General features: G+C 39.7%; 1 protein-coding gene and 1 non-coding gene across 9 annotated transcripts in view; both read left to right on the plus strand.

The window, feature by feature from the left end:
- Positions 1-2,201: 2,201 nt before the first annotated feature.
- Positions 2,202-26,106, plus strand: part of CDK6 (cyclin dependent kinase 6) — a 226,415-nt gene continuing 202,510 nt past the window's right edge. For 3 of the 8 annotated variants that reach the window (XM_033088192.1, XM_033088198.1, XM_033088199.1), the window contains exons 1-2: positions 2,202-3,583; positions 6,372-6,955. In XM_033088192.1, coding sequence (XP_032944083.1) covers positions 6,723-6,955 — 233 coding nt within the window. In that variant the 5' untranslated portion in view covers positions 2,202-3,583; positions 6,372-6,722. Of the gene's footprint in view, positions 3,584-4,130; positions 4,196-4,264; positions 4,661-4,920; positions 5,071-6,060; positions 6,260-6,371; positions 6,956-26,106 lie in introns of those variants that run through there. The other 5 variants (XM_033088197.1, XM_033088196.1, XM_033088195.1 and 2 more) reach the window with 5 other exon arrangements.
- LOC117012576 (U6 spliceosomal RNA) lies at positions 24,239-24,345 on the plus strand. Its single transcript, XR_004421185.1, has one exon. It is a non-coding gene; the product is annotated as a U6 spliceosomal RNA (small nuclear RNA).

A 26,106-nucleotide genomic window follows, 5' to 3' on the forward strand; every position in this document is an offset into this window, starting at 1 on the left:
GTCAAAAGGCAAAAAAATAGGAAAGATGATGACAATTATACAAATATGAACATAGTACTGACATGTAGCCCAGGGATAATTATAGAGCTGTAGAATCCATAAAAACGGAATGTTCCAAAAGATAATAATGTCTGTTTTTTTTCCCTTAAATTTTATAAGCTACTACCCCATATATTTTTTTCCCTCACAGCAAGAATCAAAATCTTTTCAAGTTTCACTGCTCAAATGCAATGCACTAGATCACATGCAAAAACAAAACCAAAAAAGCCCAGGTCATTTCCAAATTGATGCCAAGTAATTTATTTAGAAGATTGAACTTAAAAAGTCATTTCAAGTTCATAATTTTACAGTTGCAAAAGTTGGTAATACAATTGATTTTTCCTAGAATATTAGCAAATTTTCAATGTTACATTTTAAGGGAAAACCCAAGAAAACACCTTGGAAATGCCTGGGGAAAAAAAAGAATGCATTAAAATGCACTGAATTATAAATTGCTATTTCTGTTAAAATTATAGTTTTTCGTGGTAATTACTTAACAAAGTATATTTACATAGACATAAAAATCAAGTTTAAAACAAGGGTAACTGATTTCACAGTTATTAAACCAGAAAAGGTTTTTTATCAAAACAACAAACAGGAGAGATTTATAGACAAAAAGTATACATTTACATGGACCTCCAATTAAAACTATTATGTAGTAGATTAAGCAAAATCTCACTTCTGAATTTCTGGGAAATGTATTTTATAAATTCAAATAGCTAATATAAGTCAGAGATCACTTAGAATTAGATGTACATTAATTATATAATTACTAATTTTAAATAAATTACTCATTTCTTAAATGAGGTTATAAATTATAGACCATAATTAAAGAGATTTTTTTATTTTAGTGAAAACAAAAATTTACAGATATATGATATAAAATATTCACACATGGAATATATCTTTTCTGTGACACTTAAGAAAACTTTCAGTGTAAGCTACAACATCATATTTGGAGATAAATCCATGAGTTCTAATTTTTAAAAACCTGTAAGATGATTTGCAACTTTAGAATATCTGATGTGTGGTGTGAAAATACTGGTGCAAATCATTATTTATTCTTAAATGCTATGTTTTCATTCATCGAAGATTCCTAAACAAAAGAGTCGGAATTTGGTTCACAGTTTATAAACTTTGCACAGATTTTGTTATGATAACCTGTTATCCACAGAGGAAGTTGTCCATAAACAAAAACAATCTGGTATTTGCTAATTTTATAAAATCCATTGTAAAACTTCCTGGTCTGAAGATTTAAGCAACCAGGTATCAATGTGAACCATAACCAGGGAGAGTGAACAATGATAAATTAACAATATCAAAGAAAGCAGATGATATAAAGAGAGTTAACACTCAGTATTAACATATGTAATGAAAGTTTCATTGTTTTTTACATTGCCTAAGTGATCTAGTAACCTAAATTATGGAATTTCTAATTCACCTATGGTTGTTGTCAAATTAAGTAATTAAAAATGCAATGCAGTATAGAAAAGACATTTTTCTGTTAATTTTAAAGATATTTACAGCTTAATATTTTTTAAACAAATTATGTACTCAAATAAATTTTTACAATCATTTACTGGGTCCTCTGACTATTGATTGACAATTATTTCTGAATTACATAAATGTGTTGATTACCAGCAAATAAATCTTGTTTTAAGATTTTAAAAGCATTGATAAGTGTAATTATTAAAATGGAGGATTGTCATTTGTGTCTTGGGTTTAAAGTCTAATTCATGATTTGTAGTGATCCAATATTTTATATAAATACAAAATCCAACAATTTGCTTTCTTAAGTCTAGAAGATATATGAGATCATAGATATCTTTACAAGTACAAATTTTGTTCTGAAATTGGATTTTATTTTAGAAGACATGCCCCTAAACACAAAATGTATTTTATGAATTATATTAAGCACACAGAAACACAATTCTTCACTTTCATTATTTAAGAAAAAATTATTAGAATACATTGCAAAATATTTGCTAATGGAAATGCAACAATTTTTAGTTACTTAACCTGCCACTTCACACTGTAGTATAGAAATCAATTTTATAAAGGCAAAATTTTGATCTAGTGTGAAATTAGCAACATGGTTTAGTTCAAAAAGTCAAAAGATTTATAGAGGTAATATTTCCAATTTAAACAGAATTTTGCTGGGTTTTAATTTTTCCACAGAGCACTGAAATAATTTTTTTTAGCTTGGGTTTAAGATGTTAAAATGGTTTCAAGTATTCTACAGATACAGATTTTTGGACAAAACTGAATTCTTTCCAAAAAACAGTTAATTTTAAGTTTTGTTTTACCCTATGGTAAAAACTCTTGGAAACTTTTTTTTCCTTCCAAAATCTCATTTTCACCTGAAATAATTGTATTCAGGTTTTCTCAGCAGGTAAAGTATAAATTCTTACAAGGTTTCAAATTTCAGAATTCCAATAATGCATTTAAACTGAGCACCCACCGAATCACTTTCTCTTCTCTTTGTGTGTGTCTATTATCTTGCTGTTCTGTTATTTACACTGAATTTTAGTCTTTTTAGCTCCCCAAACCCTCAGCAGTTGCTAACCACTTAATAATTGTGAACCCGCCAGCCCCTTCAAGTAGATCGTTAACCACAAGAGTGCCTGACAATTTCCAAATCATATCCTCTGTCCAAAAGGAAAAGATAGGGCTTTGTGAGGCCGAAAGGAAGCGAAGGAAAACAAAACAAATGTAGCTCATGTAGAAAGTGAAAAGTGCTTGGACAGATTAGTATTTTCTGCAAGGCGTCCTGCCAAACTTTTTTTTTTTAATAGAGAAAAGTTATTTTTCGGTCTGATTTCTCAGTTTCTTGGAAAGTGTGGGTATTTACCATCCCCACCGGCCTCTCATAATTATTGTTGGTTGTTTTGTGTTTTTCCCATCCGTCCACATCACAGACTGCTGATACCCCCGCCTCACTCTGTCAAAACCCCAACTGTGGGCGACCCTGGGTTTGGAAACTCTGCCGACTCCCGACGTCTCATCCCACTCTCCCTCTCACGCCTCTTGTTTTAGTCGCAAGAACCCCCACTCCAATCGCAGTGAAAGCCGGAAATTTTCATTTAACTCCCCCACCTCCGACTCGCCCCCCAGTTGGAGCCGAGAGCTGGGGAGCTGGGAGGCTCAGAGCACAGCCGGGTCTCGGCCGCCTCCCCTGTCTCCGGAAGGCTTTAATTTGCACACTTGCTTGCTACTGCACCGCGAGTCCCCAACCCCGCCGCAGGGTGGGTCTCGAGCAGAGTAGGTCTCCCGGGCCTCCGCCCCCGCCCCTTGCTGCCTCCCCGGCTCTGCCCCGAGCCTCGGCCAGAGCCCCGCGGCCGTACTGTCTCCCAGCGAACCGTGCGGGCGGCGCCCTCCGCGGTCCCTCCGCCCTCCGCCGCTGTGCCCACCCCCTTGCGGGAGAGAGAGCTGGTGACTCCTTCCTCCAACCGGGTTACCTTCTCCGCGCCGCGCTGGACACGTGCGGACATCAGACTGACACTTGCAGCCCCCTCCGGAGGCTGGACGAGGCCAGGCCCCTCAGGTGAGGAGCTGTGCACTCGGGTGGGTGGGCTGCGGGGTGGGGGGTCCCCGGGGAGATTGGGGGGCTTGGCTAGGGTCGGAAGCGAGGGTGTAGGTGTGGGTAGACTATTGTGGGGTATGTCCTCGGAATCCGCGTAGGTTAACCCCTTACGAACCGAGGCGGGGCAGTTACGGGGGCCAGTGTGGGGGAGCTAAAGGAGTTTTTCCTAATCTGGCAAGAGGACATACCACACTAGGGACACCCCCAACACAGAGATCCTGAGCCTGCTCCCTCACAACCTGCGCACAACCACCTACTTAAGCAAGCACTCCTTATCCAGTTTCTTCAAACAGAATTTAAACTCCACTCGGACACTCACACAGTGATCCACATTTAGGGTTGAAAATGGGGGGACTTAGTGCGGGAGATCGTGTTTCCGTGCCCCATCTTGATTTCCCCACGAGAGCTCCCTCTCCAGCTCGCTGAGATGTGGGTGTGGGTGTGGGCTCCACCTTCCCACCACGAGATACGAGATAAGTGTTAACGCAGGCTCCTTGCTGGCAACCCCTGCGGGCATGTTATGCACACTTAGAAGAGTGCACGCAGGCTGCCAGTGCCCAGGTTTGGAGCCCGGTAAGGACTCACGTTTGCTTTAGTTTCCCAGTTTACTTTTATAATTTAAAATATCGGAGTTAAAACACACCCCGCAGTGAGCAGCTCCCGCCCCACAGCGCGCCGGCCAGTGTGCACGTGGGCGCATCTGCGTGTGCGCACACGCGGGAGCCCTGGTCGCCGGTGCGGCCTCTTGTCGCTGCGCTGGTGGCGACCCTTGCGGTGCTTGGCAGGCTTCGGGAGAGGCACATGAAGCATTTCATTGAGTGTGAAGACAGAGAGCAGAGACAGAAAGCAGAAGGAGGCGGCTGTAGTCTTTGTAGTCGCAGAGGAATGCGGAAATGTTGAAGCACTATGTCAAACTTTTTTGAAATGGGGTCAAGTCACATTCAGCCAGCGTGGGAAAGCAACAACAACAACAACAAAAAAAAGTGAAGGGTGGGGGGAAGGCACTGCTGCTCCCGTTTCTCTCCGCCGGAGCCGAAGGTCGCGGGAGCGAGGGGGGAGAGCCTGGGCGGGCTGTGCGGGGCCGGGCGGGGGCAGCGGGCGCAGTTCCCTGCGGGGGTGGGACGTCGGCGACGTTTCCTTCGCTGCAGAGCCTGGGGCTGGAGGGGAGGAGGGGCGCGGGTACGCCGACGGGGCTGCGCTACTGGCGGTGGCTCCTCCGCTACCTGTGTGGCCCTCGGCCTGGCTCAGACCCCCCGGGCAGGCTCTGGGGGCTCGTTCTTCGGCCCCCGCCTGGATTCACCTTCACCTTTTAAGGAGAGTTTTGAATGGATTGAGTGTGAGGGTGTCTGTCCTCGCTGTGGTCCCTTCCGCCCTCACACCGTGAGGGTCGCGCCATTTGTTTCTTTAATTCCTGGAAGAAGGCGAGCGGGCCAGCGGTTATGGGGCAGGTAATTCCGAAGTGCCCCGGGAATTCCGGACACGCGGCCGGCGTGGCTAACGTCCCGCCGAGGCCGCGGGGCGGCCGTGGGTTGGCGGATTCCTGGGTCCTAGATTGCAAATGAATGGGGAGGGAAGGTGACCCCCAACCCCGCAGTTTGTTGTGCTGTGGGCTGGAGGGGGTGGGGGTGAGGAGCGACTGGCTGCAGACGGCACCAGGCCTTAAGCCGAAAGGGGAATGGAAACCTCTGTCTGCTACCTACAACGGAGAAGATCCTGGGAGTAGGGAAAGATTCGCGAGTCCTGGCCCCGTGGACGCAGCCCTTTCTCTCTCACCCGGAGAGGCTCAGCATTTACTCTCCTGCCACCCTTTTTCAAGGGGAGGTTGAGTTTTGCTCAGGTTGAAAATTTCAGGGCGAGTCACGGTTATGTTACCTTTCTCAAGTTATTCTTTCAAGAGACCACAAGCTAAAATGTGGCGAACACCCCTTTCTCCTACCCTTAGAGTCCCGTGGGAGACTCCCTCCCCCCACTGCTCACCCACCTCGGAGTAGCGGGAACCCCAGCCCTCCCCAACCTGATGGTTTTCCACCAGGGAGGTCCTCCGAGTCGGAGGAAGAATTCCGTTTCCAACCCAGACTCCTTTACCCCCTAAAAGACCATTTGTGTGTGCAAGTCGTTTTTAAATGTCTCCTCGTAGAAAAACTGAAAGTAGAAAGGAAGCAATTTCCGAGCAGATGTCTGACCACCCCTTCTCGCACACTCCCAGCATCGGGTTACAGGGTCCTGGGAGCCCCCACCCACATTCTGCGGCCCCACACGGGTGGACTCACAGTCCTTCGACAACAGCTTGTGCGCGACCCCTGAACGCCCCTCGGCACCCCGGGAGCCCCTCTCCTTGCGCTTCCAGGCCGGGGGAGGGTAGCAGCACTACACAATGATATAGGGATAAATATTAAGCCGTGACATTGACGTGCCCGGCGCCTCCCCTCCCCCGCGCTCCCGGCACACTCTGGGCTGCTCCGCACGCCCCCTCCCGTTCCACTGCGTCCCGCGCCGCGCGTTCATCCCGGAGGGGCCCCTGCAACCTCTCCGCGCGAAGACGGCTCCAGCCCTGCAGGGAAAGAAAAGTAACTTAGCTTTTCTCGGAGGAACCAGGAAGGATTAAGCGGCCTGGGAGAGGGCAAGAGCGCGCGGAGGGTAGCAACAGGGGCTTCGTGAAGGAGGAGGAGGGGAGTCTGCAGAAACCCCGAGGAAGGCGCCTGGGATGTCTGATTGCACTTTCTTCTTGTCCTCCCATCTCCTCTTTTAGGTGGAATGATTGTGGACTGAGACGCGCTCGGGCAGAGACTATGTAATCGCCTCGGTGCCTGTGCAGAGGTCTGCGCTTCGGGGAGGGAAGAGGAGGGATCGGCTGGCTCTTCGGCGATTCGGCAGGCGGAGTTTCGCGAGGAGGTAGCTCCATCCAGCCCCGGCGGCCGCGAGAGCCCGAGTGCCGGAGCGCGGTAGTTGGCGGGGGTGAGGGAGAGCGAGATCGAGACCGAGCTCCTGGGCGCAAGGGAGCGGCGGGGGAGTCCCAGAGCAGGCGAGCGGCGGCCGCGAGCGAGCAGAGCGCGCCCCCCGCCCTCCCTAGCGGCGCCGCGCCGGGCGGCGTCCGAGCGGTATGGAGAAGGACGGCCTGAGCCGCGCCGACCAGCAGTACGAGTGCGTGGCGGAGATCGGGGAGGGAGCCTATGGGAAGGTGTTCAAGGCCCGGGACCTGAAGAACGGAGGTCGTTTCGTGGCGCTCAAACGCGTGCGGGTGCAGACCGGCGAGGAGGGCATGCCGCTCTCCACCATCCGCGAGGTGGCGGTGCTGAGGCACCTGGAGACCTTCGAGCACCCCAACGTGGTCAGGTGAGCCGGGGAGCCGTCGGGGGCCGCGCGCCAGGGGAGGGCGGTCCGGGGATCCACGGGTCCAGGAAGGTGCGGGACAACTGGCTGGGGAGGCGCGACCCGTTGATCTTACAGAGTGAGAATAAGTTTTGTCGACAGAGCCACGATCCCGAGCCGGTGACCTTGCCAGACAGCGAGCCGAAAGACAAGTCAGAAAACGTGACCTGCGCAGGCTTCCTTCCCTGCCGACCCTCAAAGGGGGTCTGGGAAGTTGGGTGCCTTTCAGTGACAGAACGAGCCAACCTGAGACACTCTGCCAGACCTCGCAGATTTTCCCTGGAGGTTGGGGAATTTTTGAGAGACTGAGAATAAGGGAGCGATAGTAGGAATTGGTGATAATTAGAAGGAAGAGAACTTTACTGGTGGAGCCTAATATAAATAAGATTTAAAATAATGTAGAAACTTACGAATATTTTTGCCAGTCCTACCCACAAGTTTCTCTTTATTAAAGTTGCATAATGATAAGCAGGATTCCTGATAGGCTTACGAACTTAAGTACTGATGCCCATTTTCCAACAGTGTCGCTTAAAAATTTTATTCCAGAAATGTTGCCTGTCTGTATTACTTTATGACTCTGGGCCAGCATAGTCCTTGGACTACTTCACCAAAGGTTTAGATGTGAGTCCAAGATATGGAATGTTTAGATTCTAAATGCTCTGTCTGCCCTTGCTGTTCCTGGAGGGTTGTGCAAGTGGATGGGGAGACAGCAGTTGTTAAAGCCTCTCCTGTGTGGTAACCCGTATTAAAGTGTGTGTGACTTAGGATAATGGTGTTTTTCAGTGATCCTGGAATTTCCCCATTGTGTGGTTGACATTGTGTGGTGTGTCGTCCTTTTATTTTCTAAACAGATGCATAGTTTTAAGTCGGAAAGGAATTCACAGAAGCTTCTACAAATTAGAGTGTGATTTTACCTTTCTCAACTCTGAAAAAAGGAGGTCTTAGGGTCTTCTTCTTGTCTTCTCATCCATGTGGGGATTCTGTTCAACAAATACATGCCTACTGTGTGCGTTGTGGATGAAATTATGTAAATAAGCAGGGCTAAATATTTTTGTAACAAGTCAAACAATTTAACATTAGTCATCAAAGTGGAGAGACCCAAGACTGACCTTTGAAATACCAAGCCCTCTACAGACTCAGGGAGCCCAAGTGTCTACAGAATCTTCCTGGGAGGTTTAAACTTGTCTCCTCTTATCCCAGGCTGGGTGATTTGTGTGGCGCTTTGTTCCTGACACAGTTAGACTCAGGCTGGAAGGCAGCAAAGAATCATAAATACATAAATAAGGTAGTAAATGGCTATAAAGATAAGGACTCCATTATACCTCTACTTTAGCCAGTAAAGCAGAGAGGTACAAAAGATAATGAGATTGGGAGAATGAGTTAGGAAGATGGGATCATATATAAAAGCAATAGATTACCTTTTGTGTGTGTGTTTTCTTTGTTGAAAAACAACAGAAACCCTATTGGGGAGTCTTTGTGATGTTGGAGGGAAAGGGGAGGGTACATTTTGTCCCCTGTAACTTAGTTCTCTTCTTTGAGGAATCGTCTCGGTGCTTCCCAAAGGATGAATTCCACCACTAAAATTTTAAGACCAATGTTCTTGTTTTATTTTGTCTGTTACCTATGGAGAGTATCCAATCAAGGATAATTATCATGTTTATAAATAAAATGCTGTCCTTTCAACGTGGAGGTGTTTTAGAGGCACCCCTGTGTAACACTACCCTTTAAAAAGCACAGTTTGTTCTTGTTAACAGGAAAGTTTTTGCCATTGTGCTGGTAGATTTTTGCTGCTCCATCTTATGCTCTTGATTTATCCCTTGAGATTGTGTGTCTTTAGAGATTTTTTAACTCACCCATGACTTGGATTCTGTACTGAGAAATTTCAGGAGGCTCTACTTAAGGATTGAAGAAAAAAGGGGTCATTTTCTAAAATTATTTTTACATATTAAGTCTTAATGGTGACACCTACCTCGCAAGAGTTGTGAGGAGAAACTGAGATAGCGTATATATGAGAGCACTTTGTCAATTCAAAAGTGCTTCTGGTGTCCAAGTATTATTGGTGTTCAGGCAGATTAGTGGGGCCCTTTCTTCAGAGCAAGTTCTGAGTAAAGCATCAGTTTGAGGGATCTTTTCTATAGAACAAATCCTATTTAAACCCAGATATTATAGGCTCTGAAAGTAAGAAGCTACTTGAATATAATGAGCCTATAGTTTATCAGAAAAGTCAAATACCATGAAATTCAGTGACACTTGAGAAAATTATTGATGTCCTTCTCACCAGCTACAGATCTCCATTCCAATCTGTTTCCTTCCCGTTTCTTTTCTTCTACCTCTGCCTTGGAGCAATCATAGGCCCTCATGGTTTGCTTGGCTACATTAGGAATTCTGAACTTCAAATGTTGCTGATATTTGCTCAGGCAGGGCCAGGATATAAAGGCCAGGTGACAACAGTTCTTTTCCTTCCAAGGGAGAGTTGTCAAAGTTGGGCCCCTAAACCTGTGATTTATTATTGCCCCACAGGATCAGCATTACCGTGATGGTTCTTTAAAGATTTCTTAAAAGGGCAGATGCCTTTATAATGCCTTCAAGTCGTAAGTAATTGATCATAATTTAGGCCCTTCCCATAGATAGTTAAGCCTCTAAGCTTGAAGGAGCATAAAAAACATATTAGTTTTTCCAAAGATTAAGATTTAATTTTGATGGATTTGCCAGAAAAGCTGACTTATTGCTGGCACTGGCACCGCCTGTATGCATGGGAATAATGACATGAAATTCTTGCTGACCTGCGCTTGATGGATCCCAGAATCGCAGGCCAGGGCACCATCAGTGTCCGGGATGTAAATGTACTTATTTTACAGTTGGTAATTCGAAATCCTGGACGCTTTGCCAGAATCAGACTTCAGGATGAACTTATATTGGAGCTTCTGCACTCTACAAAGGCATTCTGTTTTACATTCTGAACTTAATACATATAGGTAGATAAAATAGTAATATGTTTTATCAACAATCCGTTCATTCACCAGATAATTATTCAGGGCCTACTATGTGCCAAACACTGTTAGAAGCTGGGGATACAACAGGGAACAAGTCAGAAAAAGTCTACACTTCTAGAACTTACCTTGTAATGGAATAGCATTTCCTTTTTCTTTCAAAAATTCACTTCTCTTTATTTCCATTGGCTTGTTTTGCTATATTTAACGTAACCAGTATTGTAGAGCAACTAATTGTGATAATTTGGTTACCAGGAGTGTGCTGATTGAATAGGTAAGATAACCAACATCAATCAGAATCAAATGCTTTCTGAAGATTAAATACTACCTTAGAGACATACAAATCGATCTATATAAGAGGACATTGACACATAACTAGTATATATGAATATCTGAGCTCCATTTATTCAGCAAGGATTTAGGAAGGACCCACTGTTTAAAAACCATGGGGCTAGGTGCTAGAAAAGATACTTGGGTAAATTATGCTTGGCTCCGCCCCTCGAGTAATCAGAATAAGATGATCGCTATAACCCTGATACATGTAACCCTGATTGTGTAACCCTGATACACAGTACAATAGTATTGTGTCATTACAAAGATCCTCGTTAAGTGCTACCAGTGTTGTCACCAGGGGTCAAATTTGTTAGTGTAGCAGTAAAAGTAATTCAAATTCAAGTACTGGTTCTGGAAACTAAAACTCATGGTATTTCAGTGAATAAACTTGTGATGTTTAAATATGTTCAATTATTATTATTAGCATATTTAATCACTGTTTTAAAACAAGCCAACAGAAAAATCCCCCCAGCTCAGCGATTATTATTCAAGGAGAGTTTTCCAATTTTCTCTCTCTAAAGATCACAGTAGTATATATTATAAAAAAAGAATCAAAATCATGATTTTCTCCAGGAAAACCTAATCATTAACAGAGTAGAAGCATATATTATTTGATGCAGCATAAAGGAAAGTCCTCATGGGGTTTGGTTCATGGGAATCCTTCTGAATAAAAGTTATTTTATAAGCGAACAATAAGCTTATTGGGCTTATTTCAGTAAAAGCAGGGAAAGCAGGTGTTTCTCTAAGTTTCCGTATGTTAAAAGTATGTTTGGTTCTTCATTCTCTAAGAGTTGCTTGAAAAGTTTCCAATTTATCAGGGTTATTTAGTAAATAAATATTTTCACAATGATGTTCTGCTTATTCCTGTTTCTGTAGCAGAACTTGGTAATTCTGAATTGTTGACTTTGCATTTCTATCTTTTTTTTTTTTTTAAAGATTTTATTGGGGAAGGGGAACAGGACTTTATTGGGGAACAGTGTGTACTTCCAGGATTTTTTCCAAGTCAAGTTGTTGTCCTTTCAGTCTTAGTTGTGGAGAGTGCCGTTCAGCTCCAGGTCCAGTTGCGGTTACTAGTTGCAGGGGGCGCAGCCCACCATCCCTTTGTGGGAGTCGAACTGGCAACCTTGTGGTTGAGAGCTGGCGCTCCAACCAACTGAGCCATCCGGGAGCTCAGCGGCAGCTCAGCTCAAGGTGCCGTGTTCAATCTTAGTTGCAGGGGGCGCTGCCCACCATCCCTTGCGGGACTCGAGGAATTGAACTGACAACCTTGTGGTTGAGAGCCCACTGGCCCATGTGGGAATCGAACTGGCAGCCTTTGGAGTTAGGAGCACGGAGCTCTAACCGCCTGAGACACCGGGCTGGCCCCTTTTTCTATTATTTTTATACAACTATTATCACCATGGAATTATTAGGATTTATTAAGGAGATAGTAGCGTACAAGAGGGAAACTTGTATAAACTTGAATATCTAGCAGTATAGATTCTCCTATGTTTTAGGCATGGGTAAATTAATATCTATGAAAACAGACTCCTTGTTAAAAGTACATTACCTTTTTTAAAAAAAATATGTCTCGCTATTATTCCCCAGGAATGTTGTTGTTTGTTTGTTTGTTAGAACAAGACATCCAATTCTTGTACTATGGCACTGTAAACTCATGGATATTAGGGTTGGAAGACATGCTGGAAGTCTTTCAGCGTTTAGGTTACAAAGAAACTAAAGCCCAGAGGTCAAGCAACTTGTCTATCATGCCATTTTGAAGTTATTGACTTGTTTTAAAAGCTGAGTAGCAATTTTTTTAAAAATTCTTTTTTATTGTGTGATGGAAGAAGTTAAATTAAGCGAGTACATTTCTAGTTTGGAAAAAATGAACTGCATGTAGACAAAGGTGATGGTTTGCCAGGAATAAATGACATACCAATTCAGGAAATTCCTGAATTCTGCAGTATACTCTACTGAAGTCTATCTGTAAAAATTATGATGATTATCCATTAAATTTTGCTTTTAAGGAATTTGGGTAATACCTACCATCTTTGAAATAGCTATAGTTATATAATAAAAGTAAATAATGTAGTTAAATACTTTAGTAATAATATTGCATTCATTTTAGACAAAGAACAGTAGGAAAAATCTAACCGCTTGATACTTGTTTGATGAATTGACTATTCCATAATGTGGCTCTGGCATCTACTACTCATTTAATGAAATAAACACCATAATACTTGAAAATTGGGCAGCATGACAACCTGCAGACTCATAAGCAGATATGTTACCCATGCTTCTTGAAGAACTAATCACACTATTGCTATTTCTCATGAGGTTCAGATGAGCTTCTCTGTCTTCTTAGGAAGGAAATTAATTGTGAGCTGCCTGGTGTGGTAGAACATGGCAGAGATGAAATCTAGTGCAGGAGGATTGGTAATAGGAGGAGGTGTTTGTGTAATGTTGGGTTTTGTCAAAGGGCCAGGAGGTAGCACTAAAAATGGGCACTGGTGTTTAGGGACAAGCATGCCTACATAAAGGTCACCATTTGAGTGATGATCTATAGAGGGTACCAGAAAAATATATACACGTCTTAAGAAAGGAAAAAACTGTATTAAAATTGTGATAATATATATTGTTAACAAAAGATGAATACCCGACACGTGTATACATTTTTTTGGCACCCCTGGTGTAGATGCTGAGTCAGCTGGGGCAAGCAGGTCAGCAGTCAGGAGGAGGAGTTTCTTAAGACCCTCTGGGCAGTTGTTTTGAATGTCACCAGTTGGCTGCCATACTTGATTTTCTTTTGCCAGCTGCACATGCAGCTATTCTCCATTGAAAGGTGAAGTAAAGGCACCTTAAGGCATGTGGCAGGAATCCGGGGGGTTGCAGGAGTAGCCTGGAAGTGCATCTGCATCGAGATCGGATGATTATTAAACGTTTGGTATTTTACCTAAATTAGGGCAACTACTGGCTTTTTTCATTTAAGTAGGCATTTTAATTATTGACTCTTATTATCCGGCCTTTCTAAAGGATTTTAGTTCAGTAGAATTAGAATCACAGTATAAGAATTTTGGAATTGAAAGGGGTCTTAGATTTAACCTAGTCCAATGCCATTGGGTCTGTGTAGGAATTGTTTTGTAAATGTGTAAAAGAATTGTCTTATTTTTCGTCAACTATTTTATTCTACATTTATATGCATTGTAGATACAAATTGAAGATAACTATGGTTCAAGCACAGGGTTATATCCAGTGTTAGCAGGATGGGATGACTAATGGTCACTGCATATCTGAAAACACTCCTTTGGGATGTAAAAGTGTTTTCAATTTAATGATTTTATGTTTCCTGACTTGAGGACAAGGATTGTATCTTTTATATCCATAAATAACATGGTGTCCATAACTATCAGTTGTCCAGTATATGTTTCCTAAATGAACAAAGTAGAATAAATTAAATTGTAAACCCCTCAATGAGAACTTTTCATCCTTTTAGAGTTGCGCAATGGGAAATTATTACATCTTAACTGTAATGAATCTTCACACCAAAACTATAGTAAGAGCCTTCAAATATTATTGACATTTTAAACTTTTCTCTGACTATTTTTTGTTTTCACTTCTAGCTTTGGCTTTGATAGGATTTTCATGTGTTCTTTGTGTGCAGTTGCTACATGTATCCTGCAGGCCAGCAGACTACTCTGTTTCCCCTGAATATGTTCCTTGCATCCACCTCTGGGACTTTAATTGGGGCTGATCTCAGAACATGCAAGCAGCGCCCCTCCGTGTACCACTGTTCACACTTGTTGAAATGCTATTCATCCTTCAGAGCCAAGCTCTAACGCACGCGTGCGTGCGTGTGTATTCCTCAATACCTCCATTTGTATAAAATTTCTGTTTCCTTTGAACCCTGATAACTTTGGGCCTCCTTTATGGCACTTAGTATATGTCTGCCCCTTTTATGTTATTATATCTGTTACATAAGATATAATGTTAATCTCCCCCCAACCACCCTCTTCTGATTGTCTGCCCTTCCACGCCCCAATTGTAAGCCCTCGAGGCAGGGAGTGTCCTGTGGTCATGGCCATTTACGTTCTACATCCAGTGGAAAGAAAATGAATAAATGAATGAAATAATGGAAAGGGGATCCAGTTATTAAGGAGGGAACCATAGAGATTATTTCTATCACGTTAATGTTAGTACTAAGGAGTGTCAAATAAAAATGGAAAATGGATCTGTATATTGGATTATACTTATTTGATTCCTAGGCATAGTAAAAAATACTGAAAAGTTTCATTTTTATTTTACTCCAATATATGTAGTTTATATTAAAGTAACTTGAATATAAGTCATTCCCATAGTTAACTGTATAGTCTTGGACTTAATTCATATACTGTAAAGAAGACATTAACATTAGAAAATGTGCGCATATTCAGTAAAAGTTGAAAATGATTTGAACATTTTTTAATGTAAGAATGTAAGGAATATATTTTAATCAAGTGCTTGAATTCTTTTACTTTTGTTTTTTCTCTCTAATTTTGATATCATTGGCTTTCTATACTGGAAAAAACTCTTTGGAGGAGCAGAATTAATACTTTCCATGTAATTTCTAAAAGGATATGAAGATTCTGAACTCCATTAAAACTTTGTCTTTTACTCCTCTTCTTAAATTGTGCACAGAGAATTTGGATTCCACCTTGGCAAACTGGTAGGTTTAGTTAAGAAGTATTCTTCCAGCCTGAATTAATTCCAGTTTCTCAGGACACATGTAGTAGGTGTGTGTGTACATGTGTGTGTGTTTGCACAGTGCACACCCAGAAGTGTTGAATACAAGGTCTGTGAAAGAAGGGGGGCTGTGTTTTCTTGTTTCTTGCTCCCCAGCACTTTCCATGGTGGTTAGCATCTTGTAGCCCAGAATAAATATTTGTGAATAAATGAATGAGTATGTACCACCTAGTAATTCAGAATTGATTTTTTTAAGTCAGAATTGAGTAATAATGTCTGAGAGCATATATGAGATCTGTAATATTCAACAAGTATTTATTATCTGCTATATTCAACATTTTGTTAAATGTGATTGACAGTGATCACAGAAAGTATCTACACCTTGAAATGAGTACCAGAGAAATGGCATTAGGTCTGGAGTTTGTTTCAAACATACTCCGTAGAGTATAGATGACACAGGCTGATCATTGTTGAAGCTATGAGAGTTTCTTGTATATGTTTGAAATTTTCCATCATAATACTTTTTAAAAATGTTCCTAGTCTTGGACCAGGAGTCAAAATACTTGGATTCAATCCTGACTCCTCTACCGATTAGCTAAGTGATCTAGACTAAATTCCTTTGTGTCTCTTAACTGAGGATTCCCTATGATAAAATGAGAGTTATTACTACTCTTTTGACCTTAGAGTTACTATGATCAAATGAAATTATGTATATGAAGATCAAATGTTATACAACATAAGGTATTGTTAACAACACGAATTCTTGCCCTCAAGTACTTTATAATTTTGTGCAGGAAACTGACATGTGCAGATAATCTATATTGCTGATTGGTAGTACTTTCATTTTTTCCCCCCACAGTGTGAAAGTATGAATGGAGGCACATAGTTCTGAAAAGATGTGTATTGGATTTAAATTTGTTATAGTGAAATACGATCTTTAATCCGGGTATTGGTAATTGATGTCACATTTACTCAGTCTGTATGATAGTCATTGAATGGATTTATCGGGGGAGGGTCCCAGGGCACAGTGCTCCTGAGAACACATCAAAATGGATAGGAGCCTAATGATTTCTTTTGTATTTCACTATTCAGAGTAACTCAAAGAAGAGTTGAATTCTTTGCTTGTTCTTTCTCCTTCTGTTTTTCAATTTTGAAATCTCAAACAGAATTATTACTTTTTATGTCACACATTGAAATTTCTGCTTGTTAATTTTCTGAGGCTCTTATGGCATGACTGCCATATAATATTTGAAAATTTGTTCCATGTATTCTGGTAAAGTCATTAAGAACTTCTATCCACAGAAAGGAAGCAGTTTTCTTTAAGGGACACTAATCTCTAATGAAATACAGTACTCCCCCCCTACATACGCAGTTTTGTTTTCAGCAGTTTCAGTTACCCATATTCAACCATGGTCTGAAAATACTGAATGGAAAATTCCAGAAATAAACACTTCATAAGTTTTAAATCCTGCGCCATTCTGAGGAGCATGATGAAATCTCTCGATGTCCGACCAGGGACGTGAGTGACTCATCCTTCTGTGCAGCGTCTCTACACTATACACCCACCCCAGCCCTTAGTCACTTAGTAGCCATCTTGGTTACCAGATCGTGGGGGTACCGATATCACAGTGCTTGTGTTCAAGTGACCCTTATTTCACTTAATAATGGTCCCAAAGTACAAGAGTAGTGATGCTGGCAATTTGGACATGCCAAGGAGAAGCTGTAAAGTGCTTCCTTTAAGTGAAAAGGTGAACGTTTTCAACTAATAAGGAAAAAAACTGTACGCTGAGGTTGCTATGAAGTTCACTAAATTCATCTCATCATGTATCATCTCACAACATCACAAGAGGGAGAAGGGTGAGTACAGTGCGTTAAGATATTTTGAGTGAGAGACCACATTCACATAACTTTAATTATCACAGACTATTGTTATAATTGTTCTATTTTATTATTAGTTACTGTTGTTAATCTCTTGCCTAATTTATAAATTAACCGTTAGCCTAGGTATGTATATATAGGAAAAAACATAGCATGTATAGGGTTCGGTACTCTCAGTGGTTTAAAGTATCTACTTGGAACATATCCCCTGGTGATAAGGGGGGGCAACTACAGTATTTTTTTTCTTTGCTTCCTTTTATTGCTAAGTAATCTCATAATTTCTCTGTTAGGCATTCCTAATGATTAGTAGAAAACATTTACTTTTCCTAAAATGCTTTATTTTTAGAAGATACAAAGTTGGGAACATTAACATGTACACCTAACCTATTCAGCAACAGAAGAAGGAAAACAACAGACATCTTTACATTTTAAGGGCAGACTTTTAAACTTGAGGTTATTGGCGCTGACCATTTTAAAATTTATGAGTGGAAACCAAGAAAGTACCTGAGTGGTTTCAAGTTGGGAGTTTTAGACGATGTCTACATTCCCACCGTGTAGAATCACTTAAAGAAGCTGTGAAATATCCTTGGTAAAAATGGGGTGTTTTCTTGTTGAGCCATGATAAACCAAGAGACAGATTTAGGGATTGGTCTAGAAGGGACTGCCAGTGCCAATCCTCAATGAAGTGTGTTTAAATTATGGGAGTCCCCTTAAAGAACTGGGAAAGCATCCCTTCTTTGAAATACACACCTTTTAAACATTAAGATACAAAAGAATCAGTATTCCTTCCATCACCATATAGTTGATCCCGTTTACCCTCATTAACTGCCCCCCCCCACTTTACTAACCATTGTCACCCCAGTAAACTTTAATTAAAAAGAAAAAATAACGGGAAACTGTGGGTGAGTAGATATATGGAAACTCTGTATTTTCCGATCAATTTTTGTGTAAACCTAAAACTGCTCTGAAATATAATTAATTCTATTTTAAAAAAAAACACACAAGAAAAGTTGTGACATCCTGCTAGTCATTGCAAAGTATGTTAAACCCATGGGATTTAATCAGTGGTAATATAGCTAATTAGTATTCACTAGACTAGAACTTGGGGTTGAGGATGCCGGTTGGGTTCTCAACTAAACCAGTTAACTTTACAAAGAGAAAAAGGCTGTTTCAGAAGCATTACTCTCTACCCCTTAAATGTGGCTGACTCAGAGTGGTGGCATGTATCTCAAGGAAAACTATGTAAAAGCTTGGTTGACTCAGTGGTGTCAGTTCCTAATGCTAGAAAAACAAGACATTTAGGATGAGTCAAGAGTATACCATCTTTGTTTATGAAAAATGAATCGATTTTTCCCCCACTTTAGTTAATAAAATAGAATCTATAGTTAGGCAAATAGAGGATGGTCTAGAGGTGTATCTTGTTCTGAAGGGATTTCTCGCTCATTAAAAGGAGGGAAGAAAGAAGGTGGCAGAAGATGAGGTAGAGGCTAGAGATACTATATGGTGAAGACAGAATATGGTGACAGAACCTGGGATAGCTGGCGCATATCTGAAGTTTCTTAGACTTCAAAATCTGAAACCCAGTGATCTGAAAGTAATGGAAATTCAGGCATATTTAGGAAGCCCCCAGTCACTGCTTGTTGAATAAGTAAACTCAGAGTATCATTCTTTAATTCCATAGTAATAAAATGGCATGGTTCTCTGATTTCTTGTACCTGAGGACCTTATTTTAACCACCTTTACATGGTCCATTGTGCCTAGCACTCAAATATTTGTTGAAGTAATACATGAATTAATATAGAATGTAGGCTTCCCATTGGAAGATAAGCTCCATGAGGGCAGGAGGTTTTGCCTGTTTCGTTCACTGCTTTATCCCCAGTATCTAGAGCAGTGCCTGGCATATAGTTCAGTAAATATCTGTTGAGTGACTGAGTGAATAAACTGTGCCTAAAGATTACTCTTTTTATAGTAATTGTAATGGCAGTAAAAATGTAAATTAAAACTAAAATTTAGCAGATGTGTTATTTACCTGTTCGCTCTTTAGTATTGCATTTAAAACTCTTTATATAGTCTCTAATAATTATACTAATAAATTGGATTCTGACAATTATGCTAGTAAATTATTAAATAAGGAGTTAATAATTTAATGATTAGTGAGTAGATTCCACACTAAGATTCATCCCTTCTGAGCTAATTCTTCCACTGATGTGTCATTAAATTATGAATATAATTTTAAATAAACAATATTAAGTGATATTTAAATAGTCATATCATTTGTGGCAGAATTGATTTAAATGTTTTGGTGGAAATTCTAAGACATGGTTTCAGATTCTCTGGGTTGTGAGATTTTATTAAGAGGATTGACATACATTCTCCTAAAGAATTTTACGTAAGCAGTAAAGCCCTTGTGTAAATGACTGCAGTTACCCTTAGAAGAAGTCACCAGTCCCATCGTGAAGCTTGCCGCAATACTCAAATTTAACGCTACCATTGGAAGCACCTTCCTTCTCTGTTAGGTCAGCTGACTGTGATCAGCTAAGGGGTCTGACATTACTTAGTCATGACCAGCTATGAAGAATAGTAATGGGGAGGGAGGGATGAAGGAAGGGAGGGGAGAAAAAAAGGAAAGAAGGAAGGAAAAAAGGGAGGGATAGGCTAGGATAGGAAAAAAAGAAATTTGTGGTGTTCCCAGTCAATTGTCATGCATATTGCAAGGAGTTACTAAAGTAGAGTACCAGGGGAGTTGTGTGCAGTTTTTTATTGAAAGTAATTACATTTTTCTGTTCAAGTAATTGTTGTGGTTAATGTTGTTGTGTAGTAAATTATTCCAAAATTTAGGGTCTTAAAACAATCATTTTCTTACGCTCAAGGAATCAGTAGGCGGGGAATTCAGACAGCACAAGGGGAATGGTCTATCTCTGCTCTGTCATGTTCGAGGCTACAGCTGGAAATGACACAGCAGCTGAGGGTTGGATTCATCTTGAGATGTCTTCACTATTCAGTCTGGTGTTTCATGCGAGCTGGTTGATGCTGGCTGGGGCTGTGGACCAAAGCACCGACACCGGGCCTCTCCATGCGGCCTGGGTTTCCTCTCAGCATCAAGGCTTCAAAGTATGCAGTTGGACTTCCATGGTGGCTCAGTGGCTCCAAAAGCCATCAGTGTCCCTAGCAACAGGCAATGTTATTTCTGCCGCATTCTGTTGGTTAGAAGTGAGTTCAAAGATTCAAGGGGAGGGGACATATCGCATGTCTTATTGGAAAGAGTTAAAGAATTTATGCCTTCCCCCTTTTTTGGTAGTCATGACGTTAGTACTTAGTGATTAGTACAGAGGGGTTTATGATAAAAAAGCAAGGCTCCTGCCCCAACTGTCCCTAGTCCCAGTACTCAGCTACAACTTCTCTTAACTCTGTTTTTGGCGATTTGGACTTTTTCCTCCATAAATCTAGATAATAGGCTATGCTCTATTTCTTGATATTTAAACCTCAGATAACATCTGTCGACTTCCGACTCTGAAAGATGAGGATTTAGCTCATTGATACTACTCCCTGTTCACCTTTTGTTAGATAGGGATATTTTTATTTCATATAAGTTAAATTTAACATCATATAATTTTATATTTAGACATCATTTTTTTGTTCTTTCACTTTTGGCAGATATCTTGAGTCTCCATTTAACAAGAATATTTTATCCCCCTGACCTTTCTTCCACTTTTGTACTCCCTTTAACATAATTTCTATCAGCTACTTTGCTTAAATTAAGACATTTGCCTTCTGCTTTGCGATCACAACTGCAAGTCCTGGAGGCCATAAGAGCCCTTCTTGCTTAAATACAGACATCTGGATTCTCTCTTCTTTCTCTGTATCACTTTTTAAAAAGTATACCCTATTTTACGTACTTCTTATTCATACCATGACTTTCTTGTAGTTTTGTTTTTCCAGGAGTTTATAATTGCCTTTCTAACTTTTCTGACACTGTTTCCCTTTATCACAGCCTAAACATTTTTTCCCAAAAAACGCTTTCTAGTACCATCCATTTTTATAGAATTGTCCCGTTTCCTAAAATTTCTTTGAAGTTTGGTCTACTCTGAACTGTTCATTTACTGGGCCTGGTGATCAGTTGTCTTCCTGGGACTTTTTTGACTGCTCCATTCATTCCTGCATCCTGGCTCTTCCTCTTTAGTGGTCCGCACCCTGTTTTGCTCGTGTACATATATGAGTAACTTCCTAAGAAACTGTGTATGGGAGATAAACTTTCTGAATCCTCACCTGGAAACGTCTTTCTCGTCCTTCACATTTGATAATGGTTTGACTGTTTTTAGAAGTCCAGGATGAAAAAATTTACCACAGAACTTGAAAGACATTGTTCTCGCTGTACTGAGTGTGCCAATGAGAAGTAATCTGCTAAGATAATTTTCTAATTAATTTTTAGTGACTTTTTTGTCTGGAAGCTGCTAAGATATGTTCTTCAGAAATATGTGTCTAGGTGTGGTGCTTTCTGAAATTCAATTTGCTAGGCATTCCATGGGATCTTTCTCAGTGCAAATTTGTTTTATTTTTAAAAATTGTTTTTTCAATTCTGTTTGTTCTATTCTTTCTGAGATTCCCCTGTTAGTCAGATGTTTGATCTTTCAGTTGGGAACTCGAAGTCTCTTAAAGGTCAGTCTTACAGATTGGACCTCTGTGGGTCTTACCTTCTCTTTCTCTGTTTCCTAACTATTTTCTTTGGTTTTGTTTTACTCTATATTCTAAACAATTCTATATTATTTTCCAAACATCTATTAAATTTACTCTTTTGACAATTATTTTTACCTCAAAGAGTCTTGCTTTTTTTTGTTCTCCTCGTTTGTTTTATTTTCTTTTTTAAGCATCTTATTCTGGTTATATGGAAGCAATATGTCCTTGAATTGCTCTAAATTTTTGTGAAGTTCTCTGTATTATCTCTGTTTTAGTCTGTGTTTAGTTTTTAAATATTTTGTTTTTCTTGTTGCTGGGTTCCTTGAAATGCCTGGTGATGTTTAGATATTCTTTTGCTTTTTTGAAGAAGCGGTCTTTTTTTTCGTTGTATGTTTTTGGTTCCTTGGTTGAAAATTATTTGCCTATATATATATATATATATGTATATATGGATTTGTTTCTGGGTTCTAATTCTGTTCCACTGGTCTATGTGTCTGTTTTTCTGCCAATACCATGCTGTTTTATTGTCACTTTATACTATAATTTGAATTCAGGGAGTGTGATACCTCTGGCCCTGTTCTTATCCTTTTGCTTTTTTAAAAATCAAGTCTACTGAGATAAAATTTATATACAGTAAAAGTGTGTTTTTAATGAGTTCTGACATTTTATACACTCACATAACTGTAGTCAAGATATAAAACATTTCTATTATCCAAAAAGTTCCTTCAGGCCCCTTTGCAATCAATCTCCTCCCCTTAACCTGGACTCCTGGCAACCACTAATCTCTCTGTCATTATAGACTGTATTTGTCCTTTCTAGAGTTTCATATATATACATGGTATCAAACCGTATGGTATTCTTTTGTATCTGGCTTTCACAGATAGTATTTTTGAGATTCATTCATGTTTTTGACTGTTTCAGTAGTTCATTTTTTCCCATTATATGGGTTTGCCACAGTATATTTAATCATTTACCTGTTGATGGTTATTATTTGTGTTGCTTCCAGTTTGGGGTTATTATGAATGACACTGTTGTGAACATTCACGTACAGGTCTTTGTGTTGATATGACATGCTTTCATTTCAAGTGGTTTGCTGGAAAATGTGTGTTTAATTTTTAAAGAAACTGCTGAACTTTTCCACTGGTCATACCATTTTACATTTCTACCAGCAATGTATGAAAGTTTCTTTTGGTTTGCATCTTACTCAACATTTGGTATTGTCAGCCTTTTTAATTATAGCCATTCTATTTTAGGTATGAACTGATAACATATTGTGGTTTTAATTTGCATTTACCTAATGACTAATATTGTTGAACATCTTTTCCTTTGCTTATTGGCCATTCTCTACCTTCTTTTTGGAAGTTATCTATTCAAATATTTTGACCATATTTAAAACTGGGTTATCTTATTGTAAGAGTTATTTATATGTTCTGGAACAGTCTTTGTCAAATACATGTATTACAGATATTTTCTCCAGGTCTTTGGCTTGCTTTTTTATTTTCTTAAGTGTCTCTCAAAGAGAAGATTTTAATTTTTTCGAAGTCTAATTTATCATATTTTTCTTTGATGGTCTGTGCTTTTTGTGTATCTTATCTAAGAAATCATTGCTTACCCCAAAGGCATGTAGAATTTTTAATGTTTTATTCTAGAGTTTTATAGTTTTTGCTTTACTGTTAAGTCTACAGTATATTCAAGTTAAATCTTTGTGTGTGACTTGAGATAAGAGTCAAGGTTCATTTTTTTTCTATATGGATATCCAGCTGTTCTAGCATCATTTGTTGAACCGAGTATGCTTTCATTATTTTGAATTTCCTTGGCACCATTGCCAAAAATCAATCAGCCATATCAATTTGGGTCTAATTTCTGGACTTTCTGTTCTGTTCCATTGATTTATATGTCTTCCCTTTTGCCAATGCCATGATATTTTGTTATTATAGATGTACGATATGGCTTGAAATCAGGCAGTGTAAATTTTCCAACTTTGTTCTTCTTTTTCAAAATTGTTTTTGCAATTGTGCCTGTTCAAATTTTGCTAAGAATTTTTATATTTATATTCATGAAGGATATTGTTCTTTAATTTTCTTTTTTTCATAATGTCTCAGGTTTGGGTATTGAGGTAATGTTGTCCTCATAAAATGAGTTGATAAGTGTTCCCATCTCTCTGAAAGATTTCTTGCTTCATGAGTGTTATTTCCTTCTTACACATTGATAAAATTTACCATTGTAGTCATCTGGGCTTAGCATATTCTTTACAGGAACATTTTTAACTACAAGCTCTGTTTCCTTAATGGACATGGGGCCATATAGGTTAAATCACTTTTTGTAATTTGTGTTTTTTAAAGAATTTGTGTATTTCATGTAGGCTTTTCAGTTTATTGGTATAAATTCTTTATCTTTATTTTCTTATCTTTTTAATGTCTGTAGAATCTGTAGTGGTGTCTCCTTCATTCTTGATATTCGTAGTTTGTATGTTCTGCCTTTTTTTCCCTTCATAATGCAGGAAAGAGTTTTGTTCATGTCTTTGATGGTAAGCCAGTTTTTGGTTTCATTAATTTCCTCTATCATTTGTCTATTGTCTATTCCATTGACGTTTACTTTTATTTTTATTTCCTTTTCCTACTTACTTTGGGTTTAAGATACTCTTATTTCTAGCTTCTTAAAGTAGAAGCTTCGTGTGCTTGTTTTGACAGCACATATTCTAAAATTGGAACGATACAGAGAAGATCAGCATGGCCCCTGTACAAGGATGACACACAAATTCGTTAAGTGTTCCATATTTATTTAGAAATTTGAACTTCTTTTACTCTAGCTATCCATACCTCCTCTTTTAATACTCATCTCAAGCACCACCTACAAATGTTTTCTCAGATTGTTCCATATCACACTCATTTTCCCTTCAATCCCTATAAAATTTAATTCATGGGATTAAAGATTTGTGGTTGTTATGTACAAAAAAAATAGAAACTTAGTTCATTGATTTTGGAATTCTCTTTTAATATAAGCAAATAAATTTTATTTGCTTCCCACGGATATTGATATATTGTGCTTCCATTTCATTGGATTCAAACTATTTTAGCCTCATTTTGGTGATTTCTTCTTAGAGTTATGAGTTATTTTGATTTGTGTTTTTTAATTTCCAAATATGTACAGAATTTTTCAAATACCTTTCTGTCTAATTCTGTTGTGATTAGGGAACAACTCCATTTGATTTTAATCCTTTTTAAATTTAGTAAGACTTGTTTTAGTCCCTAGGGTCTGTCTTGGTACATGTTCCATTTGATTCATTTTTAATATTTCTCATTTTCTCCCTCATTATGTTCATGTTTTCCTCTAAGTCTTTGAGCATATTAATGTAATAGTTGCTCTAATGTCTTTGTCTGCTACTCCATAATCTCTGCCATTGCTGGATCTACTTCTATTGACTGATTTTTCTCCTGGTTATGTGCTACATTTTTCCGTATGTCTGCATGTCTAACATTTTTTTTTATTGGATGACAAACATTGTGAATGTTACATTGCTGACTGATAGATTTGTTTTCTATTTCTTCAAAGAGTGTTGGACTTTGTTCTGATGGGCAGTGAAGTTACTTGTTTGATCCTTCCAAGGCTTATTTTATTTTCCGTTTTTGTTGTTGTTGTGTGTTTTTGTTTGTTTGTATGTTTTGATGGGAAGGGATCTAATGTAGGCTTTCCTTGGGGAAAAGTTAGGCCCACTACTAAGGCATTAATCTTTTATGGTCTCTCTTCTTTGGCTGCTAGGAACTAGAAAGATGTCTTGCCCTGTATGAGCTCTAAGATTCATTCAGTTTACTTCCTGGTAATTGTTCTTTCCTCAAAGCAGTTTTTTTTTCCGCCTGGCCTTGTGCAGTCCACATGTGCAAGTTGATATTCAGACAAGGACTAAATAGACCCCATGTGATTTCTGAAGCTCTTATTTCTCGGTAGCTTTTTCTTCAATACTTTGTCTCACAAATTTTAGTCACTTTAGCTTCCTTGCTTTCTCAACTCTACGGTACCTACTCAACTCAGTGAGTCTATAGACCTCACAGGGAATTTGTGCCTGTGGTCTGTAAGTTGCCTCCAAGCAGAAAGCCAGGGCAGTTTAGGGCTCCCCTCGTTGTTTCCCTTCTCTCAGAGATCACAGTCCTGTACTACCTGTAGTCCAGTATCTGAAAACAGTTATTTCATGTATTTGTCCAGTTCTTAGTTGTTTATGGCAGGTGGGTATGTCTGAACCCTCTTATTCTCTTACTGCCTTATATATCCATTAGTTTTTATAAAAATTGAGTAGTTGCTATGGCTGTTAAATAGGACTTTTTCTTCCCTGCTATGAGAGATCTAATTTGTGAGTAAAATTTCTGGGAAGCTTATTTGGAATAGGGATTCTTGGGGTGAGAGTATCCTTTATCAGGCTTTACTTTTGAATGAAGGGTGAAACTATCAGGATGTGGAAGAACCCCCAAATACTATCATTTTTACCCACAAGGTCCTCTGTATGGGGATGGCAGTGGGGACGCTTACTGGTGCAGTTACCTTGTACAG

Source organism: Rhinolophus ferrumequinum, chromosome 20, assembly GCF_004115265.2.
Source record: "Rhinolophus ferrumequinum isolate MPI-CBG mRhiFer1 chromosome 20, mRhiFer1_v1.p, whole genome shotgun sequence".
NCBI classification, from domain to species: Eukaryota; Metazoa; Chordata; class Mammalia; order Chiroptera; family Rhinolophidae; genus Rhinolophus; species Rhinolophus ferrumequinum.